Consider the following 16,826-nt stretch of genomic DNA (forward strand, 5'->3'; position numbering starts at 1 on the left):
TCACAGTTTTCCTGCCTATGTTATTAATACAGAAAAGAAACATGACTAACTTAAAAGCATGAAGTAACAAGGGGAATATGCTTACTGCCTTCATCACCAGAGAGATCGCCTAATAATGGTGTCAATTTATATTACACTACACTGCGCAATATCCCACAACGCTGTCATCTTCACACTCTTTTCACATGAGCATCTGCTCTACACAAGGAAGTTAAATCAGCAGCTAGGATGTGTCTTACTGAAGAACATTAGGAAAGAGCATGCAAATTGCAACAATGAAAATTAAATGTGATACTGAAAGCTGAATAAAGCTAAAGCAGTGTTAAATGTATTTTTTATAAATTACTATGATATTTTAATGTCCCCAGTCCAAGACTGTGGGATTTCATGTCAGTGACAACTTCAGATCAATTTATAAGATGTCACTAGTAAGATGGGATGTCTTAAAATTCAAGGTCGTGCAGACACATGTTCATGAATTTCTTATCTCATACCATCACACTGACAGTCCCGAGTTTCAGGCACACAAAGTTACAGCATAACAAAAGCATGCGAGTCACAGTAAGAATTGAGGTTCTCACAGTGGCGAGTACGAATATGACTCGTTTTCTGTGTTGTAATGCTACAACCCAGAAGGCAGCCATCTTCATGTGACTCACAATTTATTTATACTTTATTTAACGATGCTGTCACTAGCTGAGACTTTATAATGTCGAGTGAGAGGATGATAGTAAACAGAGAATTGGAAAACATGTGGACAGAAGTGATCATGGCCTAATTTAAGGAACTATCCAAGCATTTTCTGGAGGGACTGAGGAAAACCACAACAAGCCTTCGTCACGATAGCCAGTCTGCAGGCCAAGATCTGAACCCAGGACCTGCCAAACATGTAGCAGGAGTACTAACCATTCAACTATGATGTTTTGTGTGATTCACAAGATACAGACAATTTTATTACACATAATCAACTGGTTACCGTAGTAAACCGACGTTTCGGGAACAAAATCTGTCCCCATCTTCAGGGTTTGTTCCCGAAACGTCGGTTTTACGTGGGCAAGGAACTGAGACAATTGTCTGGATGTCGGATCTCGCGTGGTGGCAGATTTTGAGCAACTTCAATTCTATCTCCGATAATGACAATGACTTCGTGGATTCAAACTTGTTACCCTAAAATATGAAGCCAGCGAATGTGAACATTTGCCAAGTGAACTCTGAAAACCAGAGATGAGCTAAATGTGGAGCGGAGAATTTCCCGAAGCGATGCCTACCGACGCCAGTTCGCGTTCAGTTTCATCAAAATCCGTTCAGCGCTGTTGAGGGCAGCAACCCGGGGCATTCTCCTCCTGAGCCAGCTTTATCCACACAACCTACTTCCCTCGCCGGCCCGCGGTAAATTCGAGTAAAGATTCCTGTTAGTCCCCGGGTCTGGATTAATCGAGCAGGGCGAGTTATTAAGCGAACGACCAACATTCCGTAATTCTTTGGCAGGCCCAGCCCTCGCACAACGCCGAAGGCCAGATCACAAATAGCGGTCAAGGTCAGGGAACCGTCTCCATGGAAACAACCGACAGTCGGAGAGACCCAGAAAAACGACTGGCGGCATTTCTCAGGAGCTACAAGAAAGGAATTAGCACGTCTCTCGAGCAACTGACAGTTGCCTACACTTCCGCGAAGGATCATCACCGCATTCCCCAGAAGCTGAGGTCCGAACTCCATCCGAATTAAATTCAGACACTGTGTAAGTTCCACGTATTGAGATTAAGCAGATGTAATATGAGAGCGCCCTCACAGCTCGCAACGCCTCCTGTGATAACAGTTTCCTTATGATGTCATCGCCTGTAACGAGATCACGTGTGAGGTCGCACTCATAAAGAGAATGACATCACGCCACCTTCTTCGATATTATACATAAACTTCATGGTCCCAGGGCGCGTGAACTTGATCTTGTCTTGAGACTGAATAAAACTCTTCATATTATTATCTACAAACTGACAACCTTCAGCTATTTCAATCTGCCCGCCAATCCTACGAAATACTACCAACGTCTGAGGAAGCCGATTACCAACTTTACCTCAGGCACTTCCAAGCGTATTACAACTGCACGACGCACCTTCACATTCTCCCGCCCGCAGTTCACAATCTTCTGTTTCCCGTCTCCTCTCTAACAACGAATGTTTCCTACTGTTTTGTATGGGTGTGAAACCCGGTCTTTCACTTCAAGCGAAAACACAGACTCGGGGTGTCTGAGAAGAGAGCGCTGAGGGTAATATCTGGACCCGAGACGGATGAAGTGACAAGAGCGAGGAGGAAACTGCGTTATAAGGAGATAAGAATTTCGTTCAGAATTTGACTAGCCGACCGACCGAGGGCTGAAGATGGACTCTGCTCCATGCAGCTCGTTCTGGTCAGACTTTTACATCGCCAAGGATGCTGCAATCAATAGGCGTTCGGTGTAACCCAGTTATCGGCAACGTAGTCTGAAATCGGTTGTCAGCTTTACTGCGGGGCGTGGTGGCAACTTAACTTTCACAGAATACATTTTTATACGCCAAGGAACGGGGTCCTGCTCGATGCCTGACAGTCACGAAATTTGCAGGACTCATAAGTTCACTGTCGCTTTCATAAATGCCAGACTTAACCCTCTAAATCCCGAAGCTCGCCTAATTAGACAAAAGTGGTTAGTTGTTTGCGTTTTTATAATACAATATAACGTCTTCTAGATTTAAACACGTCATGCAATGAATGGATTATTACCAGGTTTTTGCGATCTACTTGCCTAGAAACTGCACCAGCGTCTGACATGAGATATTTTCTCAACTCTTCTCCTATCTCGCCTCCTGCTCGAGATAAGGAGTGCGTGTTTGGTGGCGTTGTTTCCACGTCATTACTGAAGTGATAGAAAGTTTTTCCAGATTTTTACTAGGAATCCATCGCGTAACAGGCGACTAATATCAAATCATCACATGTCTCCGGCAAAATGTTTATGTGTGTATAAAACACTCAAAATACTTGGCAAATCAACCCAAATGCATTTTCCGATACCCTTCCGGCACGACAAAGGCGATAATTGAATGTCTGTTCAGTTACGTCATTCTTTGCAACTTCATCAGATACGCGTCGAGACCCGATGCTTCGCCTGAAAGTTAGAAATGGTTCCCGGAAGGCACTCAGGACCCGGAAGATTAAAGTTATTTCCAATAATCACCTTCTTTGCCATACGCACCGACGTCGACCGCAATAAACTTGTAATTAGCGTCCACGATGGCTAAAAGAACGATAGAAAAGAAAGCTTTGTAGTTGAAAGAGATTGGCTCCAACGGCGTTCGGAAAATTCCATTTTATCCAAAATTCGTTTGAAATGCGTTGAAACTCTCGTTGCGTAGGTTCAGGCATGAGTTGAGGTACCAACTTGTTTCTTAGACACCTAAGAACTTCTTTCACGATTGGTGAAATATGACGCGCTGATATACGGTAAGCAAACGATAGTGAAGCGTAACTTTCGCCAGTCGCCATAAATCTGAAGGGAAAAAATTGTCAATCACTCAATAAGTGATATCGTACACAAAGAACACGCACACGAAAATGGGCGTATTTTCTCATTTCAGATGGAGACTGTAGAAAACGCTGGAAGTATATACGGGATTCATACAATCGATTTAAACGCAAAAGAAAAATGTCAACCGGATCAGCTGCACCACCGAAAAATTCTAAGTGGGATTTTTTCAAGAGACTCCAATTCTTAGAACCGGTTTCAACAGAAAGACCTACTGCATCTAATGTTGAGTCAGATTCAGCGGCAAACGCACAGTTTGAGACTCGGACTGAAAACAGCGAAGGTTGTCCAGATGAAGCATCGCAGTCCTCTGTACCACAGCCTCCACGACGAAAAAGACGCAACAACAATCATGATGATATTCTTGATAATCACGTGCAACAGTTAAGTGCCAACATTGATACAGAAATTGAAGACGAAATTGCTTCATTTGGGAACCACGTAAAGGCTCCACGTTTGAAAATACAAGCTAACATTTTAAGTCACTATGAAGTGATTCAGATGGATATGCGAGGAGCAACATGGGATGTCCAACCCAAGTTCATCTGAGGTATTCTCCTATAAGAACTGCCTCGACCCCCGAACCAACCAACATCACAGAATGAAGACAATTGTCATTACATTTGTGACATAATTAGTAATAATACAATATAAGAAACTTAACCGTAACGTGAGCGACAGTTTTTGTTGTTTGTATGTTTTTCCTATTAAACTCAGTGCGTAACCAAACTGCTTTTGATTCAATCTGAAATAACTCCTGAAACTTTCTTCTTCTAATGATAAATGATTCTTTATTAACAGACAGAAAGATCCTTCTTCGCGTCTGGTTTTGAATATTGAACTCGTAGGTTTTCTTTCTTTCTTTCTTTCTTTCTTTCGCAACAAATAACACAGCAACACATCTTCTTCTTCTTCTTCTTCTTCGAGTAACCTTTTTAGAAGCATTTTTATACTCATTTTTCACAGAATATGTGCACGCGTCTCAACAAAACAAACACTTTGCCGCATGTCTCGGTCGTCACCTCAAAAGTGAGTGGCGGGAAGCTGCGATGAGTCCATCTCTGTCGCGTGCAGCCAAATTGTACCTTAAGAAGACCCCATAAATATAACTGCAGGTGGTACATATAGTTACCACTGTGCTTCAAAGAGTTAAATGCATCTAAAAATATTTGAGACACGACCTGCAGTTTAACATTCCGTGATAAGAGAACTTTTCCATCACAGTGATCGTGTCGACAGCCATAAAATGCAGACGTCCTCTTCAGGAAATTCTGCCACGAGCTCTCGTACCGGATCCTGCCTGAAGCAAGAAATCGCCGCGTGAACCAATTACTTAGGTCAAGGCCAGCGGAAATCAGGCAGAGCCGTGCGTGAGACGACGCAGCTGCGATAATGATAAAACCTCCTCGTGATTATCTTTTTACAATTCAACGGATTACACAGCGTCGAATGAGAGGAAGACAATGAATAATGAATTAGAAAGGATGTGGAAGGAAGCGGTCGTGGCCTAATTTACGGTACCATCCCGGAATTTGCCTGGAGGGGCTGAGATAGCCGGGCTCTGAGCCGAGATTTTAACCCGGGACCTGCCGAACACGAAGCAGGCCTTTAACAGAACCCCGAGGATCAACAGAATCCTCCGTCTGTCCTAGTGCCAAGCCACACGGATCCAGTCCACGTACTCGCAACTTATTTCCATAAAACCAACCTCAATGGTATCCCCCATCTCTTTCTTGATCTTGCAAGTTGTCACTTTGCCAGAAACATCCTTGCTGTAAGTGAGATTTCAGCTTCTCACAGCGGCAAGTAATCTAGTAGAAACTGGCCGACGTTTCAGAGGTGCTTATTACCTACCATCATCAGGGCGATGAGTGCCCAATGATGCAGGAAGTAAGCACCTCTGAAACGTCGGTCAGTTTCTAGCCATCTTTGTCAAGGTAGAACTGACCTTTGTCAAAGTTATTTCTACAGACGCTGACGAAAACTGTCGCTCTGCTGCTGTAGCCATGTTTTTCCGACTCAAGGGGTTGTTTTCGAGGGTCGCGATGTGTCGACTTAGGGCGTCTACATGCTGGATAGACTATCCTGGGTGGAAATCGAACTCCGCTAATCTGAGAGACCATCTCATTAACCGGGAGTTGGTGTCTGAGAATTTCTTTACATAAACCCAAAGACTACAATCACGCAACAATTTTTACCCACTTCTGTCTTCTTTTTTCTCTCTCTCTCTGCGAACTTGGCCACAACGAATTCTAGTAACGAACCCAATAAACTACGTATTCAGCGGGAGAAGGGCATCGGAATAACAGGTCGATCCAGAATCCTAATCTACCACACGCTTCGTAGCCGAATGGGTTACGTAGGAGGACGACGTCGGCAGTTCGAGACCCAGCGGATTCTTACGGTAGTATTAAGTTCTAGAAATAAAAGGAGGGCAGAAACGGGTTTGGTTTTGTATGCTTTACCTTCCCGATTTCTGCCCGCTAAAAAATTGGATAGATCGTTCTAAATGGCGTGAAAGTCGAAAGTAACTAAAAATTCTTGAAATATTCCGAAAAAAATTTGAAGTAGACATTGCTGCAGAGCTCGACCGTCCATGTACGACGCACCGTTGGACTTGCCTTAAAAATAAATAAACATCACGTACAAGCAGCTTAAAGTGTCTCGTTTGTGTGCGGTAGTTGGCTGCCTGTTTTCTGAGTCAAAGTCACACGGTGCGTGATACTGGCTGGTCACGTTCTGAGGCTACCTTCTTCGGTGCGTGCTACTTTCCGCGTTCCCTGACAGCACAAGTCCCTCGGAGATACCGACTACATAAGAATAAAATTAAGAATATATATACGCCTGTGTATATAAATATGCATATATATATATATTTGAGAGAATAAGAAATTTTGGTAGAATCAAAAAAGAGTAAAAACATAATATAATAAGAAATCACACAAAGTACGTCGCCGTGGCTTCTGTGTGTGCGCGCGAGTGCGGTGCATGCTACTTGGTCGGTCGCGTTCTGAGGCAAAGTCAGACGGCGCCGATACCGACTTGGTAAGAATAAAAAATAACAATATATATATATATATATATATAAATAAGTGTTAGTGCGCTGTCACGGGGAGGCTGCCCGTGCCTCTGGCGGCAGATTGCTAGAGAACAACTGCGTCTCTATCTCAACCTCACCCTCCCCTTCCAACTCACGTGACATGTGACGGACGACCTTGAGATCATCACAAGGAAACTCAGACAATGATTACGAGAGAAATGCATCTGGGGCAATGACAGAACATCATTTAGAAGTGGTGGAATGATGACTGTAGGTGCTAAGGAGCTAGTTATTATGAGAAACTGGCAGGGTGCTGGGGCCACCAACCTGGTCGCAAATACTTTGAGTGGACGTGGGGATTCCCCACTAAGTAAAGGAGAGCCCACCTAAATGTTTTACCTTGAGGAAACATCTCTCCATGACACCAGCAGCAGCAATCTCAATGTAACAAGTAGAAACAACAAAATAAAGAGAGCAATTCTACAAAAACATTTCTTTTGTATCTGACATTACGTCATTAAACAGTTTTACGAGATGAGTTTTAGTGCACGCTGATTACTGAATTGCCAGCAATTTCTGATTGAGGTCACAATGTTTATTAAGATCCCGGGACCCCTTCAACATGATGATCATATGCTGATTGAATACCCAATAACAAGATCAATAAAACGTGCAACAAACAAAGCTACGTTCTACCTCCAAGAATCATACGCAAAGGAATCTTCACTCACAGACGGCTCGAACATCTAATATTTTAACAAACATCTGGCAAAAGAGCTGTACCACTTAAAGTCCTCTCCCTTCCATTTCAGCACGGATTCTTACAGTAGTAAGAAGGTCTAGAAATAAAAGGAGGGCAGACAAGGGTTTCGTATTGTATGCATTTCCTTCCTGATTTCTGCCCTCTAAAAAATAACTGAGGGTTTTCGTGGGTGCGATATGGGAGCCCAAAATGAGAGGAAGGAGGGGTTATGTAAAAATATATTTATGAGGGAGCAGCCAAGGTGGTCAACGAACACCAAACAGACATATCATTTCATTTCCAGGTCAACAATCTTTAACCAAACTAAATGGTCAATAACTTCTGCCTGTCTCTCTCTCTCTCTCACACACACAAAAACACAATCTCTACATTCTACACCGAAATCTCTGATATTTTAGAACCCCAAAAGTACAAGTATATATACACACATATTTTCTGTAACTGTGTCTGCGAAATGTGATAAAAATTATATTGAGTGTAGATTATATTAATGGACGATGAAAGAGAATTTGTTTTCACTTTTAATATTTCAAATTGCAGGGACAAGGCGGCAGAAATGAATGTTTGTAGATCCGGGATGTCGACTTGTGTCATCGAGAACCTACCGAATGCAAGCGATTACGCCTACAAATACAGAGAGAAATTAATGGAGGAGAAACGTAAAAAAATGTTGAAGGAGAAACGTAACACTCCTTCTGTTGATGTAGCGACGGGTTTGAACCTGGTGTGGTTACATCGTTTCTTACTTTGGTGCGTGGAAAGAGTTAAAGGTTTTCTCTGGATACCTTGACATAGATTCAGTCGGTGGGCGAGGATCTCCGACTCTCATTGAATACACGGAGAGGCCTTAATTGGAGCGGCGCTCGCGGGAGGGCAGCGAAGTCACTGAGTTGGTGCAATTCTTCACGACACAGTTGTTGTTGTTGTTGTTGAAAATAATGTAGAAAACTAGGAATTGGTGTAGGAGCTACAAAAACATAAAATAAAGAGAAATTTTGTTTGCAGCAAAGAAGGAAAAATTATTTCTTCTCGTTATTTTCTGCTCAAGAAGTTTTATTGAAATTAATTATTTTAAAAACGTTTAATTTTATCTAAAAAAATTACCATTCATCAACACACAGCAGTTTCTCTTTACGTCTTGTATTAAATGAATCCACTTGTGGCGACATGTTTCGAGTTACGAAACCGTCATGATTAAATGTTCTTGCTTCATGAACATCGTTTACAAAAACGTCATTATGAAGGCAACAGACTGTGAATTTTGTATCGATTTCTGATCTACGTGTCTTATTTAAAAAATTGCAAAATTAAATTTGGCCGAGTTGTGCCATGTGCCTGAGGAAGAACCAACTGTAATCGTCTAGCCATGAGGTCGAGCTCGGACTATGACCGCCCATCAAGGACGAAGCAATGTCAGCTGTCCTTTCGAAAAATCCACATCCAGGAAGTTCGAAACTTCTTTCAACTGGCCATTGCAGTATTTCGCCCCTGGGAGGTCCGACCCCTATTAATTGGGTTAATGCAAAAGTAGGCATAAGTGACCTAGCGTCTCCACGCGATGTAAACTGTAACAGTTGGCCTCGGGTATCGAACCGACCAATCAGAGACTTGAATTTAAAATATTCCACCAATCACAAATCTAAGCGGGAAGTCCAACCAATGATGTTACAAAATCTCAGATTTCGGAATGAGTGGGGGAAATTAATATATTTGAAACGCAGACTTCTTTTGAGAGGAGTCGGCAGTTGTTGCAAGTTGAAACGGTGTCACGGACTCATCGGTGAATTACATTAACTTAACATGATGATGGAAACAGAGTTAGTCTCCGAAACATTTGTCTTTGACGCTGCTAGTCGCCTACTCTACATGGCGCAAAAACCAGGAACACGGCCGTGGACCTTTTAGTGGTCAGAGTCTGAACCCAATGCAAGGAATAAAAGGTCATTCCTACTGACCTGTTCTATGTGAACCGTGGACCACATGACAACGGTTTATGAAGATGGCCGACAGTCATTGAAGTCCTCTTGCAAAATGCACGAGATGGTGTACAGGATTTGAAAGTAGTGTGGAAATATTTTCGCGTGTGAGAAACTCGTCGTTTTAATCCTCTGACGGTAGACGCGGAATGAGCTCGTCGCAAAATGCGCAGCTGCAAGGCGAAAATGTCGTCAGCGGGATTCGAACCAGTGATCCCAGTGTCTGATGACCGTTCTACACCGCAAATATGAGCGTTGGCTTCATAAATCTTGTTACAAACAAACACAAAAAATCAAATGTTACAACTTCGTTTATAAATAAATCTTAAATGTAGTGACGAGTATACTCGTCAACATTTAAATTTTAAATCCAACGTTTACACCGTCGTTCTGCTCGCATGACAACGGCGATACTTCGGAAAAGAAATTTCTGCTACAGGAGGTAAAATAAAAGAGATGATTTGCCCAAGGGCTCTGTCTCCATTCTTCCCCTCCTTCCAGTCCTTGGCTCTAATAACGCGGGTTGGGGTGGAGGCGTGGGGGGTTGTACCGATATATTGCGACTCCTCGGTGTGGGTTGCGATTGGGAGGTTTCGGTTGTCGAATGCCAGAACGCAGATCCGTGGAAAAGCCAAACATCGAACGAGAGGTAACATCACAATTATTATTGTGTTCCCTCTTGTTTCAGATCCATGTTTCTTCTCCGTACATTTTATTCGTTCGCCGTTGTCTGTCTCTGTTTTCCAATGAAACGATTCGAATTCAAAAGAAAAGTTACTTTATTAGAAAAGGCATCGCGTTCGCCCCACATTTCTGACTACGGTTTACGCCGAGCTCATAAGGAAGTCGGCGTCCGCTGAATTTCCAAGATGATATACAAAGTATATAAGTAACGCCTCCGTCAATCCGGATTGGGGACTCTGAAATGGCACGACGTTTCTTTCAGGCTACTAGCTACGAACTGGGAGTTCGGGCTTCAATTCTTGGCAGGACGGGGGTTTCCTTCCCTTTTCCACAATGTCTGGGGACAACCTAGAATCTAGGTGAAGTTATTAAACGTCCATTAACCTAATTAATCAATCAGAGATTGTAAGAAAAATAGATTCTACAGCATCTTCTATGTCACTTTAAATTTACCCTGAAACATAAGAGTAAGTTGAAGGATAATATTAAAATGGATTGTAATGAAGTTAAATGTTAGAGAGTGGGTTGAATTTGAATAAGGATAATCTTGTGAACACGGTGATGAACCTTTGGATTCAATGAATTTCTTGAGTGGTTCCGATGAAGGACTCTGATCCATGCAAAACAGAAATTAAAAAGTAGGAAGAAGAAATAGACAGCTTATAGCCCTTTTAGTGCGAAAGAATTTCGTATGTAATCGCAATAAACCTTCGTTAGGCTCCGTCTTTTGTTTAGATAGTTCTAGAAGATTTCCGGTTAAGTGAAGAATGTGCAGTAGAAGCCTATACTGACGATGGTTTTGAAGTGGCAGGCTCTAAGCCTCTTTCACAGTTAAAATTTCTCTCCAAATGACCAATATTCATGGGCCATTGACTGGTAATCATTATATCATATATTAATTATGAACCGAAAAGTTGAGACATTATAAAATGGCATCGTTAATGAATATTAACTTAAAATTCAAAGGAAGGCGACTGTCTTTTGGATATTTGGTCACGCAGTCTGGCATTAATTTATTTCTTTATTTACTGAGACGAGACAACAGATTTCCCGCGAATAAACTTTGTGTTGTTGGACCAAAAATGACCATTTGCTAATTACATGCCATAGTGAATTATGTTTATAGTTAAACACGTGCAAATCAATATACGTCATCATTACATGCGCCGTACGAACAGGAAGTGGAAGTGTTGACACGCGCGCTATCTGTGTCTGCGAGCTGAAACTAGCTGCGTGCACGGTCTACATCAACACTCTCCTGCCATCTGTCGGACGAGGAACTTCGGGACGTTATTGATTTTTCTGCGCTTGAGGAAGGAAAGACTTTGTCCTTGGTTTGCAGCGCCGATCAGTGGTCAATCCAGAACGAAAGAAATTTCGTTCTTACCGCCGTGAGAACTTTAGATTCTGCTGGTATCCTCGAAGAAATGAAACTGTTCTGTCTTGTAACACAATGGACTCGGGCCGGAATAAATGATGTGTTATGTTAACCACGTCCTGGTTAGTGGCGCATTCTGGTGAGGTATTGTCGAGGTACCAGGCAGTTAGAAGGCGTAGTTTTCGTTCAGGCCCGGCTTATCATCTGTTAAGCTGATTCTGCATTCGATTTTATCTCCTAAAGATACTTCGAATTCCCCGTTTGATTAGAGCTGTCTCATTTTTCCATTACTCCGTATGTGCCTTAACTTAAATCAAGTTCCTAGTTTTGTGTATTTTGTGGTAATATTTTGTGCTTATTCATTAAAATACCTAAAAGTACCTTACAAAATACCGCGAATAAATAAATACATCTGTTAGCTGAAAGCATGGCATTTGAAGAGGTTGTGTAACCGTTCGCTTTCTTCTTTGCTTTGTTGCCAAGGTGGGTTTGGGTTCGATGAAGGGATTTATGGGACTCTTTTGCTGGGTTTACGGGGTTTAATTAAAGATCCCTCAGCTGAGGCTTTAGTTATTTATTTTCAGGTGAAAAACAAGTTGACAAACAAGTTACAGAAAAAGACTCCGGACACCTGCAATTTCCCACGATGAGGCGCAGGGGAGGACGGGGAGGGGACCTTGAGACACGATACAAGTGCAGCTGAAAACAAGGGATCCGGACATAAAGGCTAAAGCGATCTAATCAGCGCTGTACGTGGCAACGCTCAGCTACTTAACAAGTGCGTAGAAAAAAACTCACGAACTACGACTCGTAATTAAAGGACGGTGCAATCTGTAACGATCTGCTATGCATATTATTCCTGACTCAGGGCGAAAGATTTGACCTCGGCAGTTCTGACCTCTCTAAAAGTCTGAGGGTTGTAAATCTGCGGCTTCAAACCGACGTAGTATATCTGGTCGCTGCTTGATGCCTCCATCGTCAGGGCGATAAGACGACGTGATGATGGAGGCAGTAGGGACCTCCTACCAGACTTCGCGGCGCTACAACGCAGAAGACGGGCGTCTTCGTACTCCCCGCCGTGAGAACGTATTCTAGCTGAGAAAACATTTTCCTTATGCTCTGCGCGCACTACCAAGGTCAAAGCTTTTCTCCTTTTCTCGTAACTGGCGACAAATCTCCCACAACATTTTCCGATTTAACGGGCTGTTCTCCATTTAGGTTTTTCCGGTCACGGAACACTACGTCTGTGTGTACGTGCTCCATCACGCTCTAAAGTTATTTAATTATTTGACTGTACTTTGTAGAAGCTTCATTAAGTTACATCGCAGTAAATTTTACACGTTATTATTTTGAATATTCGTGTAGCATTGAAGTAACGAAGACGACAGTGTATAATTATTATGATACTTTGACATTCGGTCACAAATTGTCCGGATTTTTTATAAGCATACATTTATTTTAATTCGTACTATCAATTGCCCTGTTTTACATCGAATATAATAAAAGTGACATAGAAGTCTATTAACGCGAATACACGTCCACCAACACAACACGAGCAAGTCTTTCGCGGATGAATCTTAACTTTAATTACTGCACAAAAACACGCAGTACGCCTCTGACCTTGAAATTGAGACCAACCGTAAATGTACAGAGGTTAGGAAAATGGCAAAATCAAACACGGAAAAAGTTAATTTTGTTCTTAAACGAATTGAAAAGGGAAGTCATCAAGACGCCGCCTGAGATATTTACTGTAACTAAAATGCATTCGTAATTACCGTGCCACAAAGCACGAAACTTTCTCTGAACTCTTTCGAATTTGGATGATTCAGTTGTCGTAATGGAGTTCCAATTTCGACCGCACAAAACAGAAACAAACTCTCAGAGACAGAGACGAAACAGACGCCACGAGGAATTGAGAAAGAAGAGGCAATGAAATGTATCAAAGGCGACATTTTAAGCCCCTGAAAATATGACGTCAGGTGGACTTAAAACACAGCTCTCAGTCCAGAATCTTTGATACTATTTTACAATTCATAATTTCCGTTAATACTAACAATTTATCTCGTAAATAATGACAGAAGTTTTAGCAACATCAATTTCAAAACAACATTTTTACACAGAATCAAATACGATGTACTAAGTACTAAGATTTGTGTTCATCCATCGCTCAGCGTTTCAGGAGCTCGCTTTGTTTCTAGGATATTGAACGACAGAGAAACAGCTGTACTGAATACATTGCACCACCATTAGAACATACGAGAATTATGTTTAAAAACACACGAAGGTTTGCTCCTAATATAATAGTCAATGCTCAGCATAATTTGCTATGCGAGTGCGACGTAGGAGACCTTGGTAGCACGAGATGAAAACGAGGTGATGGTGGCGCCTCTTGTGGAACTGGGAGGAGTCTGGAGTAAGGCGCTCGGTTTTATTTACGTGTTTTTGGTAGTCGCCGTGAAGGTATTTTTACATTTAATTTACTCTAAAGAGAAATATTATAAATTGCGTAATTTTAATGTGATTTGTATTGATTCTGCTGGAATAAACTGTGTTAACTGGACAAAGTGAAAATTAACATCTTACTGGACGGTAAAGAGGCTAATTGCACTTTCGAAACAAATATATTTTTGTTGAAAAAACAACATTTCAGACGCTGGCTCTGCTTACATTATCCTGTAACACTAGAAAAACTAATTCAATCCCCAGGAAATATCCAAAAACATGCATCAAGTTAACAACAAAACTTCGTGATGATGAATTGTTGAAGGCGTAGCCCCTCTGCTCTGTGTTCTGGACGTCCTGTGCTCAAGAATTGGACTGCGGATGAGCTGTCCTGGTTTTTGTTAGTTGTTCCAAGTACCTGCAGGCGCAGTACCTTCCGATAAATCACAGATTTACGTACATCATTTTCACAGAGTGTCAAAATTCAACTTGAGCTAGGGATGACACGAGTTACCTGAAACCTTTTGATGAACATTAAGCCCTCCATTCCACAATTCTTATACGTGACGTTAAGGCAAATGTTAAAATTATTCTTGTGATAAAAGTCGAGTTAATTGACTCATGTATAGTTAGAGAAATTCTTATAAGAATGACTATTTCAGACATTAAATTTCAGAAACTGGATCCAGGCACTGCTATTACTACAGACACGTGAATAATTTCGGAAAGATTCAGAAAATCTCTTCGGTTAACATTCAACACATGACATCGCTAACATGAAAATAAATTTAAGGTTGCTAGGTTACAGGTTCAGACTGAAATGGCAGGATTTGTAAGAGGGAACTTCTTGAAAAGCTAAAAACTGAATGCATTTGAAGCTGTGAACGAGGGTTTGGTGACCAGGAAATTATTTAAAATTATCAGGTTCATCCTGTTTGGCCAAGGAACGATGCATCCCCATAATTTCTAAATTACCAGATTCACGAATACAACTCTGTGGTCACACAACAGAGGTTTAACAGAAGTTTGTATCATCACACTTCCGTTGCTTGGCCAAAATATCAAAACGTTCTTTCATCATTCCGAGCATTTTTGGTCACCCTGTCAAATTTTTCAATTCTGTACATTCATGAAAGCAAATAATTGACACTTTTATAAGTGCCACAGAGTGTCACAATTAAGAAACCAAAACAATCCCCCTTGTCTGTGTTTTTTAAAGACCACCCATTAGTGTCATCGTATCCGTCCGCGAGTAATTGTCCAAATTACCCGAACGATGTTAATCAAAATCGATGAATCACAACTTCGTAAAATACTGCCCGGACATTTCCATTATAATTTCCACGTCACTTATGTGCATAAGTCGACTCTCCTATTCAAATCCTCACAACCTGGAGAAAATACGACAGACGAACACGTGTCAACAGGCGTCGCGAAATAATATTAAAACGTTTAAAGGACAATTAACTTGGGCAAATCACGAATCATAACCGCACACAGACGAAACAGTGTGACCAAAATGGACGGATTTCCGTCAAAGTAAAACCGAAAACCAATTTCGGGCGTGCATCGTTCTTTGTTTCACCCGCTCGCCACGTTGAGGCACAGGAAATGAGCGGGACCTGTAACAAACAAACAAACAAAACGACTTCTGTAAGAACGGCACAACAATCATACATTGGAAGTAAGAACACGAAAGCAGAAAACTTACCTGTGCTGTTCGTTGACTCCGTGACTCATCTCTTCTGCTGTGCGCATGCGCAGAGTTCAGTAGCCATTTATGATTGCTCACTGCAGTTGTCCGTTTTGACAAGCGCAACTTCGAAGCGACACGACTGCAGGCCATCCACTTCGGCGAACGAAAACGCGGACTAAAATTTATCGAGCTTTTACGACGTCGCAATAAGATCGGAAATGAAACGAGAACACGAAATTCAGATTTGTCGCGCTGGAATGACGGTTCACTGAATCGAAGAACGAAACGTCGGAAACGAGGACCAAACAACGTCGAACCTCTCTCACTCACCTTTATTCTGTCACTTACCTTTACGCCCGTGCAAGGAGTTCGCCGTCCTGTAAAAAAGAACACAGCGACACGGATTCGCGGCCCGGAACAACACACGAAACTCCTAATTTGTTCAAACCAAAGCGCGTTATTACGTCTGCGAAGTTTTCGTCGTGTAAAATCCTAACTCCGGCGCCAATTCCGCGATTCTCGCGGACAAACGAAACGCAAAATGTTCGAGTAACTGATCTGCGTTCGATAACGCAGAATTACGCTTTCTTAAGAAAAAACACAATCGATGTCTTTCTCTAACGTCGAATAACCTGTAATTCAGTTCACAGAATAAAACACACAACAAAACATAATATTTCTCTTCAGAATTCCTGACAATAAATAACCTTACAGATTCAGACAAATCTTTCAGCACTGAAGCGAAAGACTGAAGAACCAAATTTTGTATTTTGGCTTTACTGAATCTTTTTCCTTGCAATGCGATTTGTTCACAGGAAGAGAATGCAAAAGTTCTTTTTGTCTGTCTCTCCTTCTCGCATTGATTTCATTGGTCGTGCCGACCGAACCTGTCAAGTTGTGCACCCTGTGATAAAAAAAACACACACACAGAAATATCAAACCCTCCTAACTGAACGTCCATTGCCATGGACACAAAAGCTAAGTTCACGCGACCTAACATGGGCACCTATCGGGGAGGGCAGGGAGGACACTTACAAACTATAAAAAAAAGTATAAAGTGCACAGGGTTGCCAACTTGACCTTAACCTAACATGCCCTCAGTCGTGGCGGGCGCCGCGTCAAATACAAGTTGCCTGGCACGGACCGACGTGGTTATCGTTGGCAACCTGGGGCCTGGCCGCTCTGATAAGACCGTGCCTATGCTATGGCGTACAAGATCTGCCGCGAGCGCCCAGCCCATCCTCCAGCGGATGGGTCCTCGTCCACTAGGGGTTCGGCCGACACTGGTTTGGGT

The 16,826-nt window shown here is 42.1% G+C and overlaps 1 protein-coding gene and 1 long non-coding RNA gene across 2 annotated transcripts; one reads left to right on the forward strand and one right to left on the reverse strand.

Moving 5' to 3' along the window:
- Window positions 1-1,018: 1,018 nt before the first annotated feature.
- Window positions 1,019-4,304, forward strand: LOC147872008 (uncharacterized). The gene is made up of 2 exons (XM_087359403.1): window positions 1,019-1,738; window positions 3,606-4,304. The coding sequence occupies exon 2, from the start codon at window positions 3,674-3,676 to the stop codon at window positions 4,100-4,102; it is 429 nt and encodes a 142-aa protein (XP_087215529.1). The 5' UTR covers window positions 1,019-1,738; window positions 3,606-3,673; the 3' UTR covers window positions 4,103-4,304.
- Window positions 4,305-7,166: 2,862 nt separating this feature from the next.
- Window positions 7,167-9,447, reverse strand: LOC147872009 (uncharacterized). The gene is made up of 2 exons (XR_015538026.1): window positions 9,312-9,447; window positions 7,167-8,323 (listed from the first exon to the last, which is right to left on the reverse strand). It is a non-coding gene; the product is annotated as an uncharacterized LOC147872009 (long non-coding RNA).
- Window positions 9,448-16,826: the final 7,379 nt, after the last annotated feature.

This window comes from Zootermopsis nevadensis, unplaced genomic scaffold, assembly GCF_977971745.1.
Source record: "Zootermopsis nevadensis isolate Lab colony 2312 unplaced genomic scaffold, Znev_1.0 Znev_ptg000031l, whole genome shotgun sequence".
In the NCBI taxonomy this organism is placed as follows: domain Eukaryota; kingdom Metazoa; phylum Arthropoda; class Insecta; order Blattodea; family Termopsidae; genus Zootermopsis; species Zootermopsis nevadensis.

Coding starts and splice junctions, on each gene's coding strand:
- LOC147872008 (XM_087359403.1), top strand. CDS start 3,674: ATGTCAACCGGATCAGCTGCACCACCGAAAAATTCTAAGTGGGATTTT.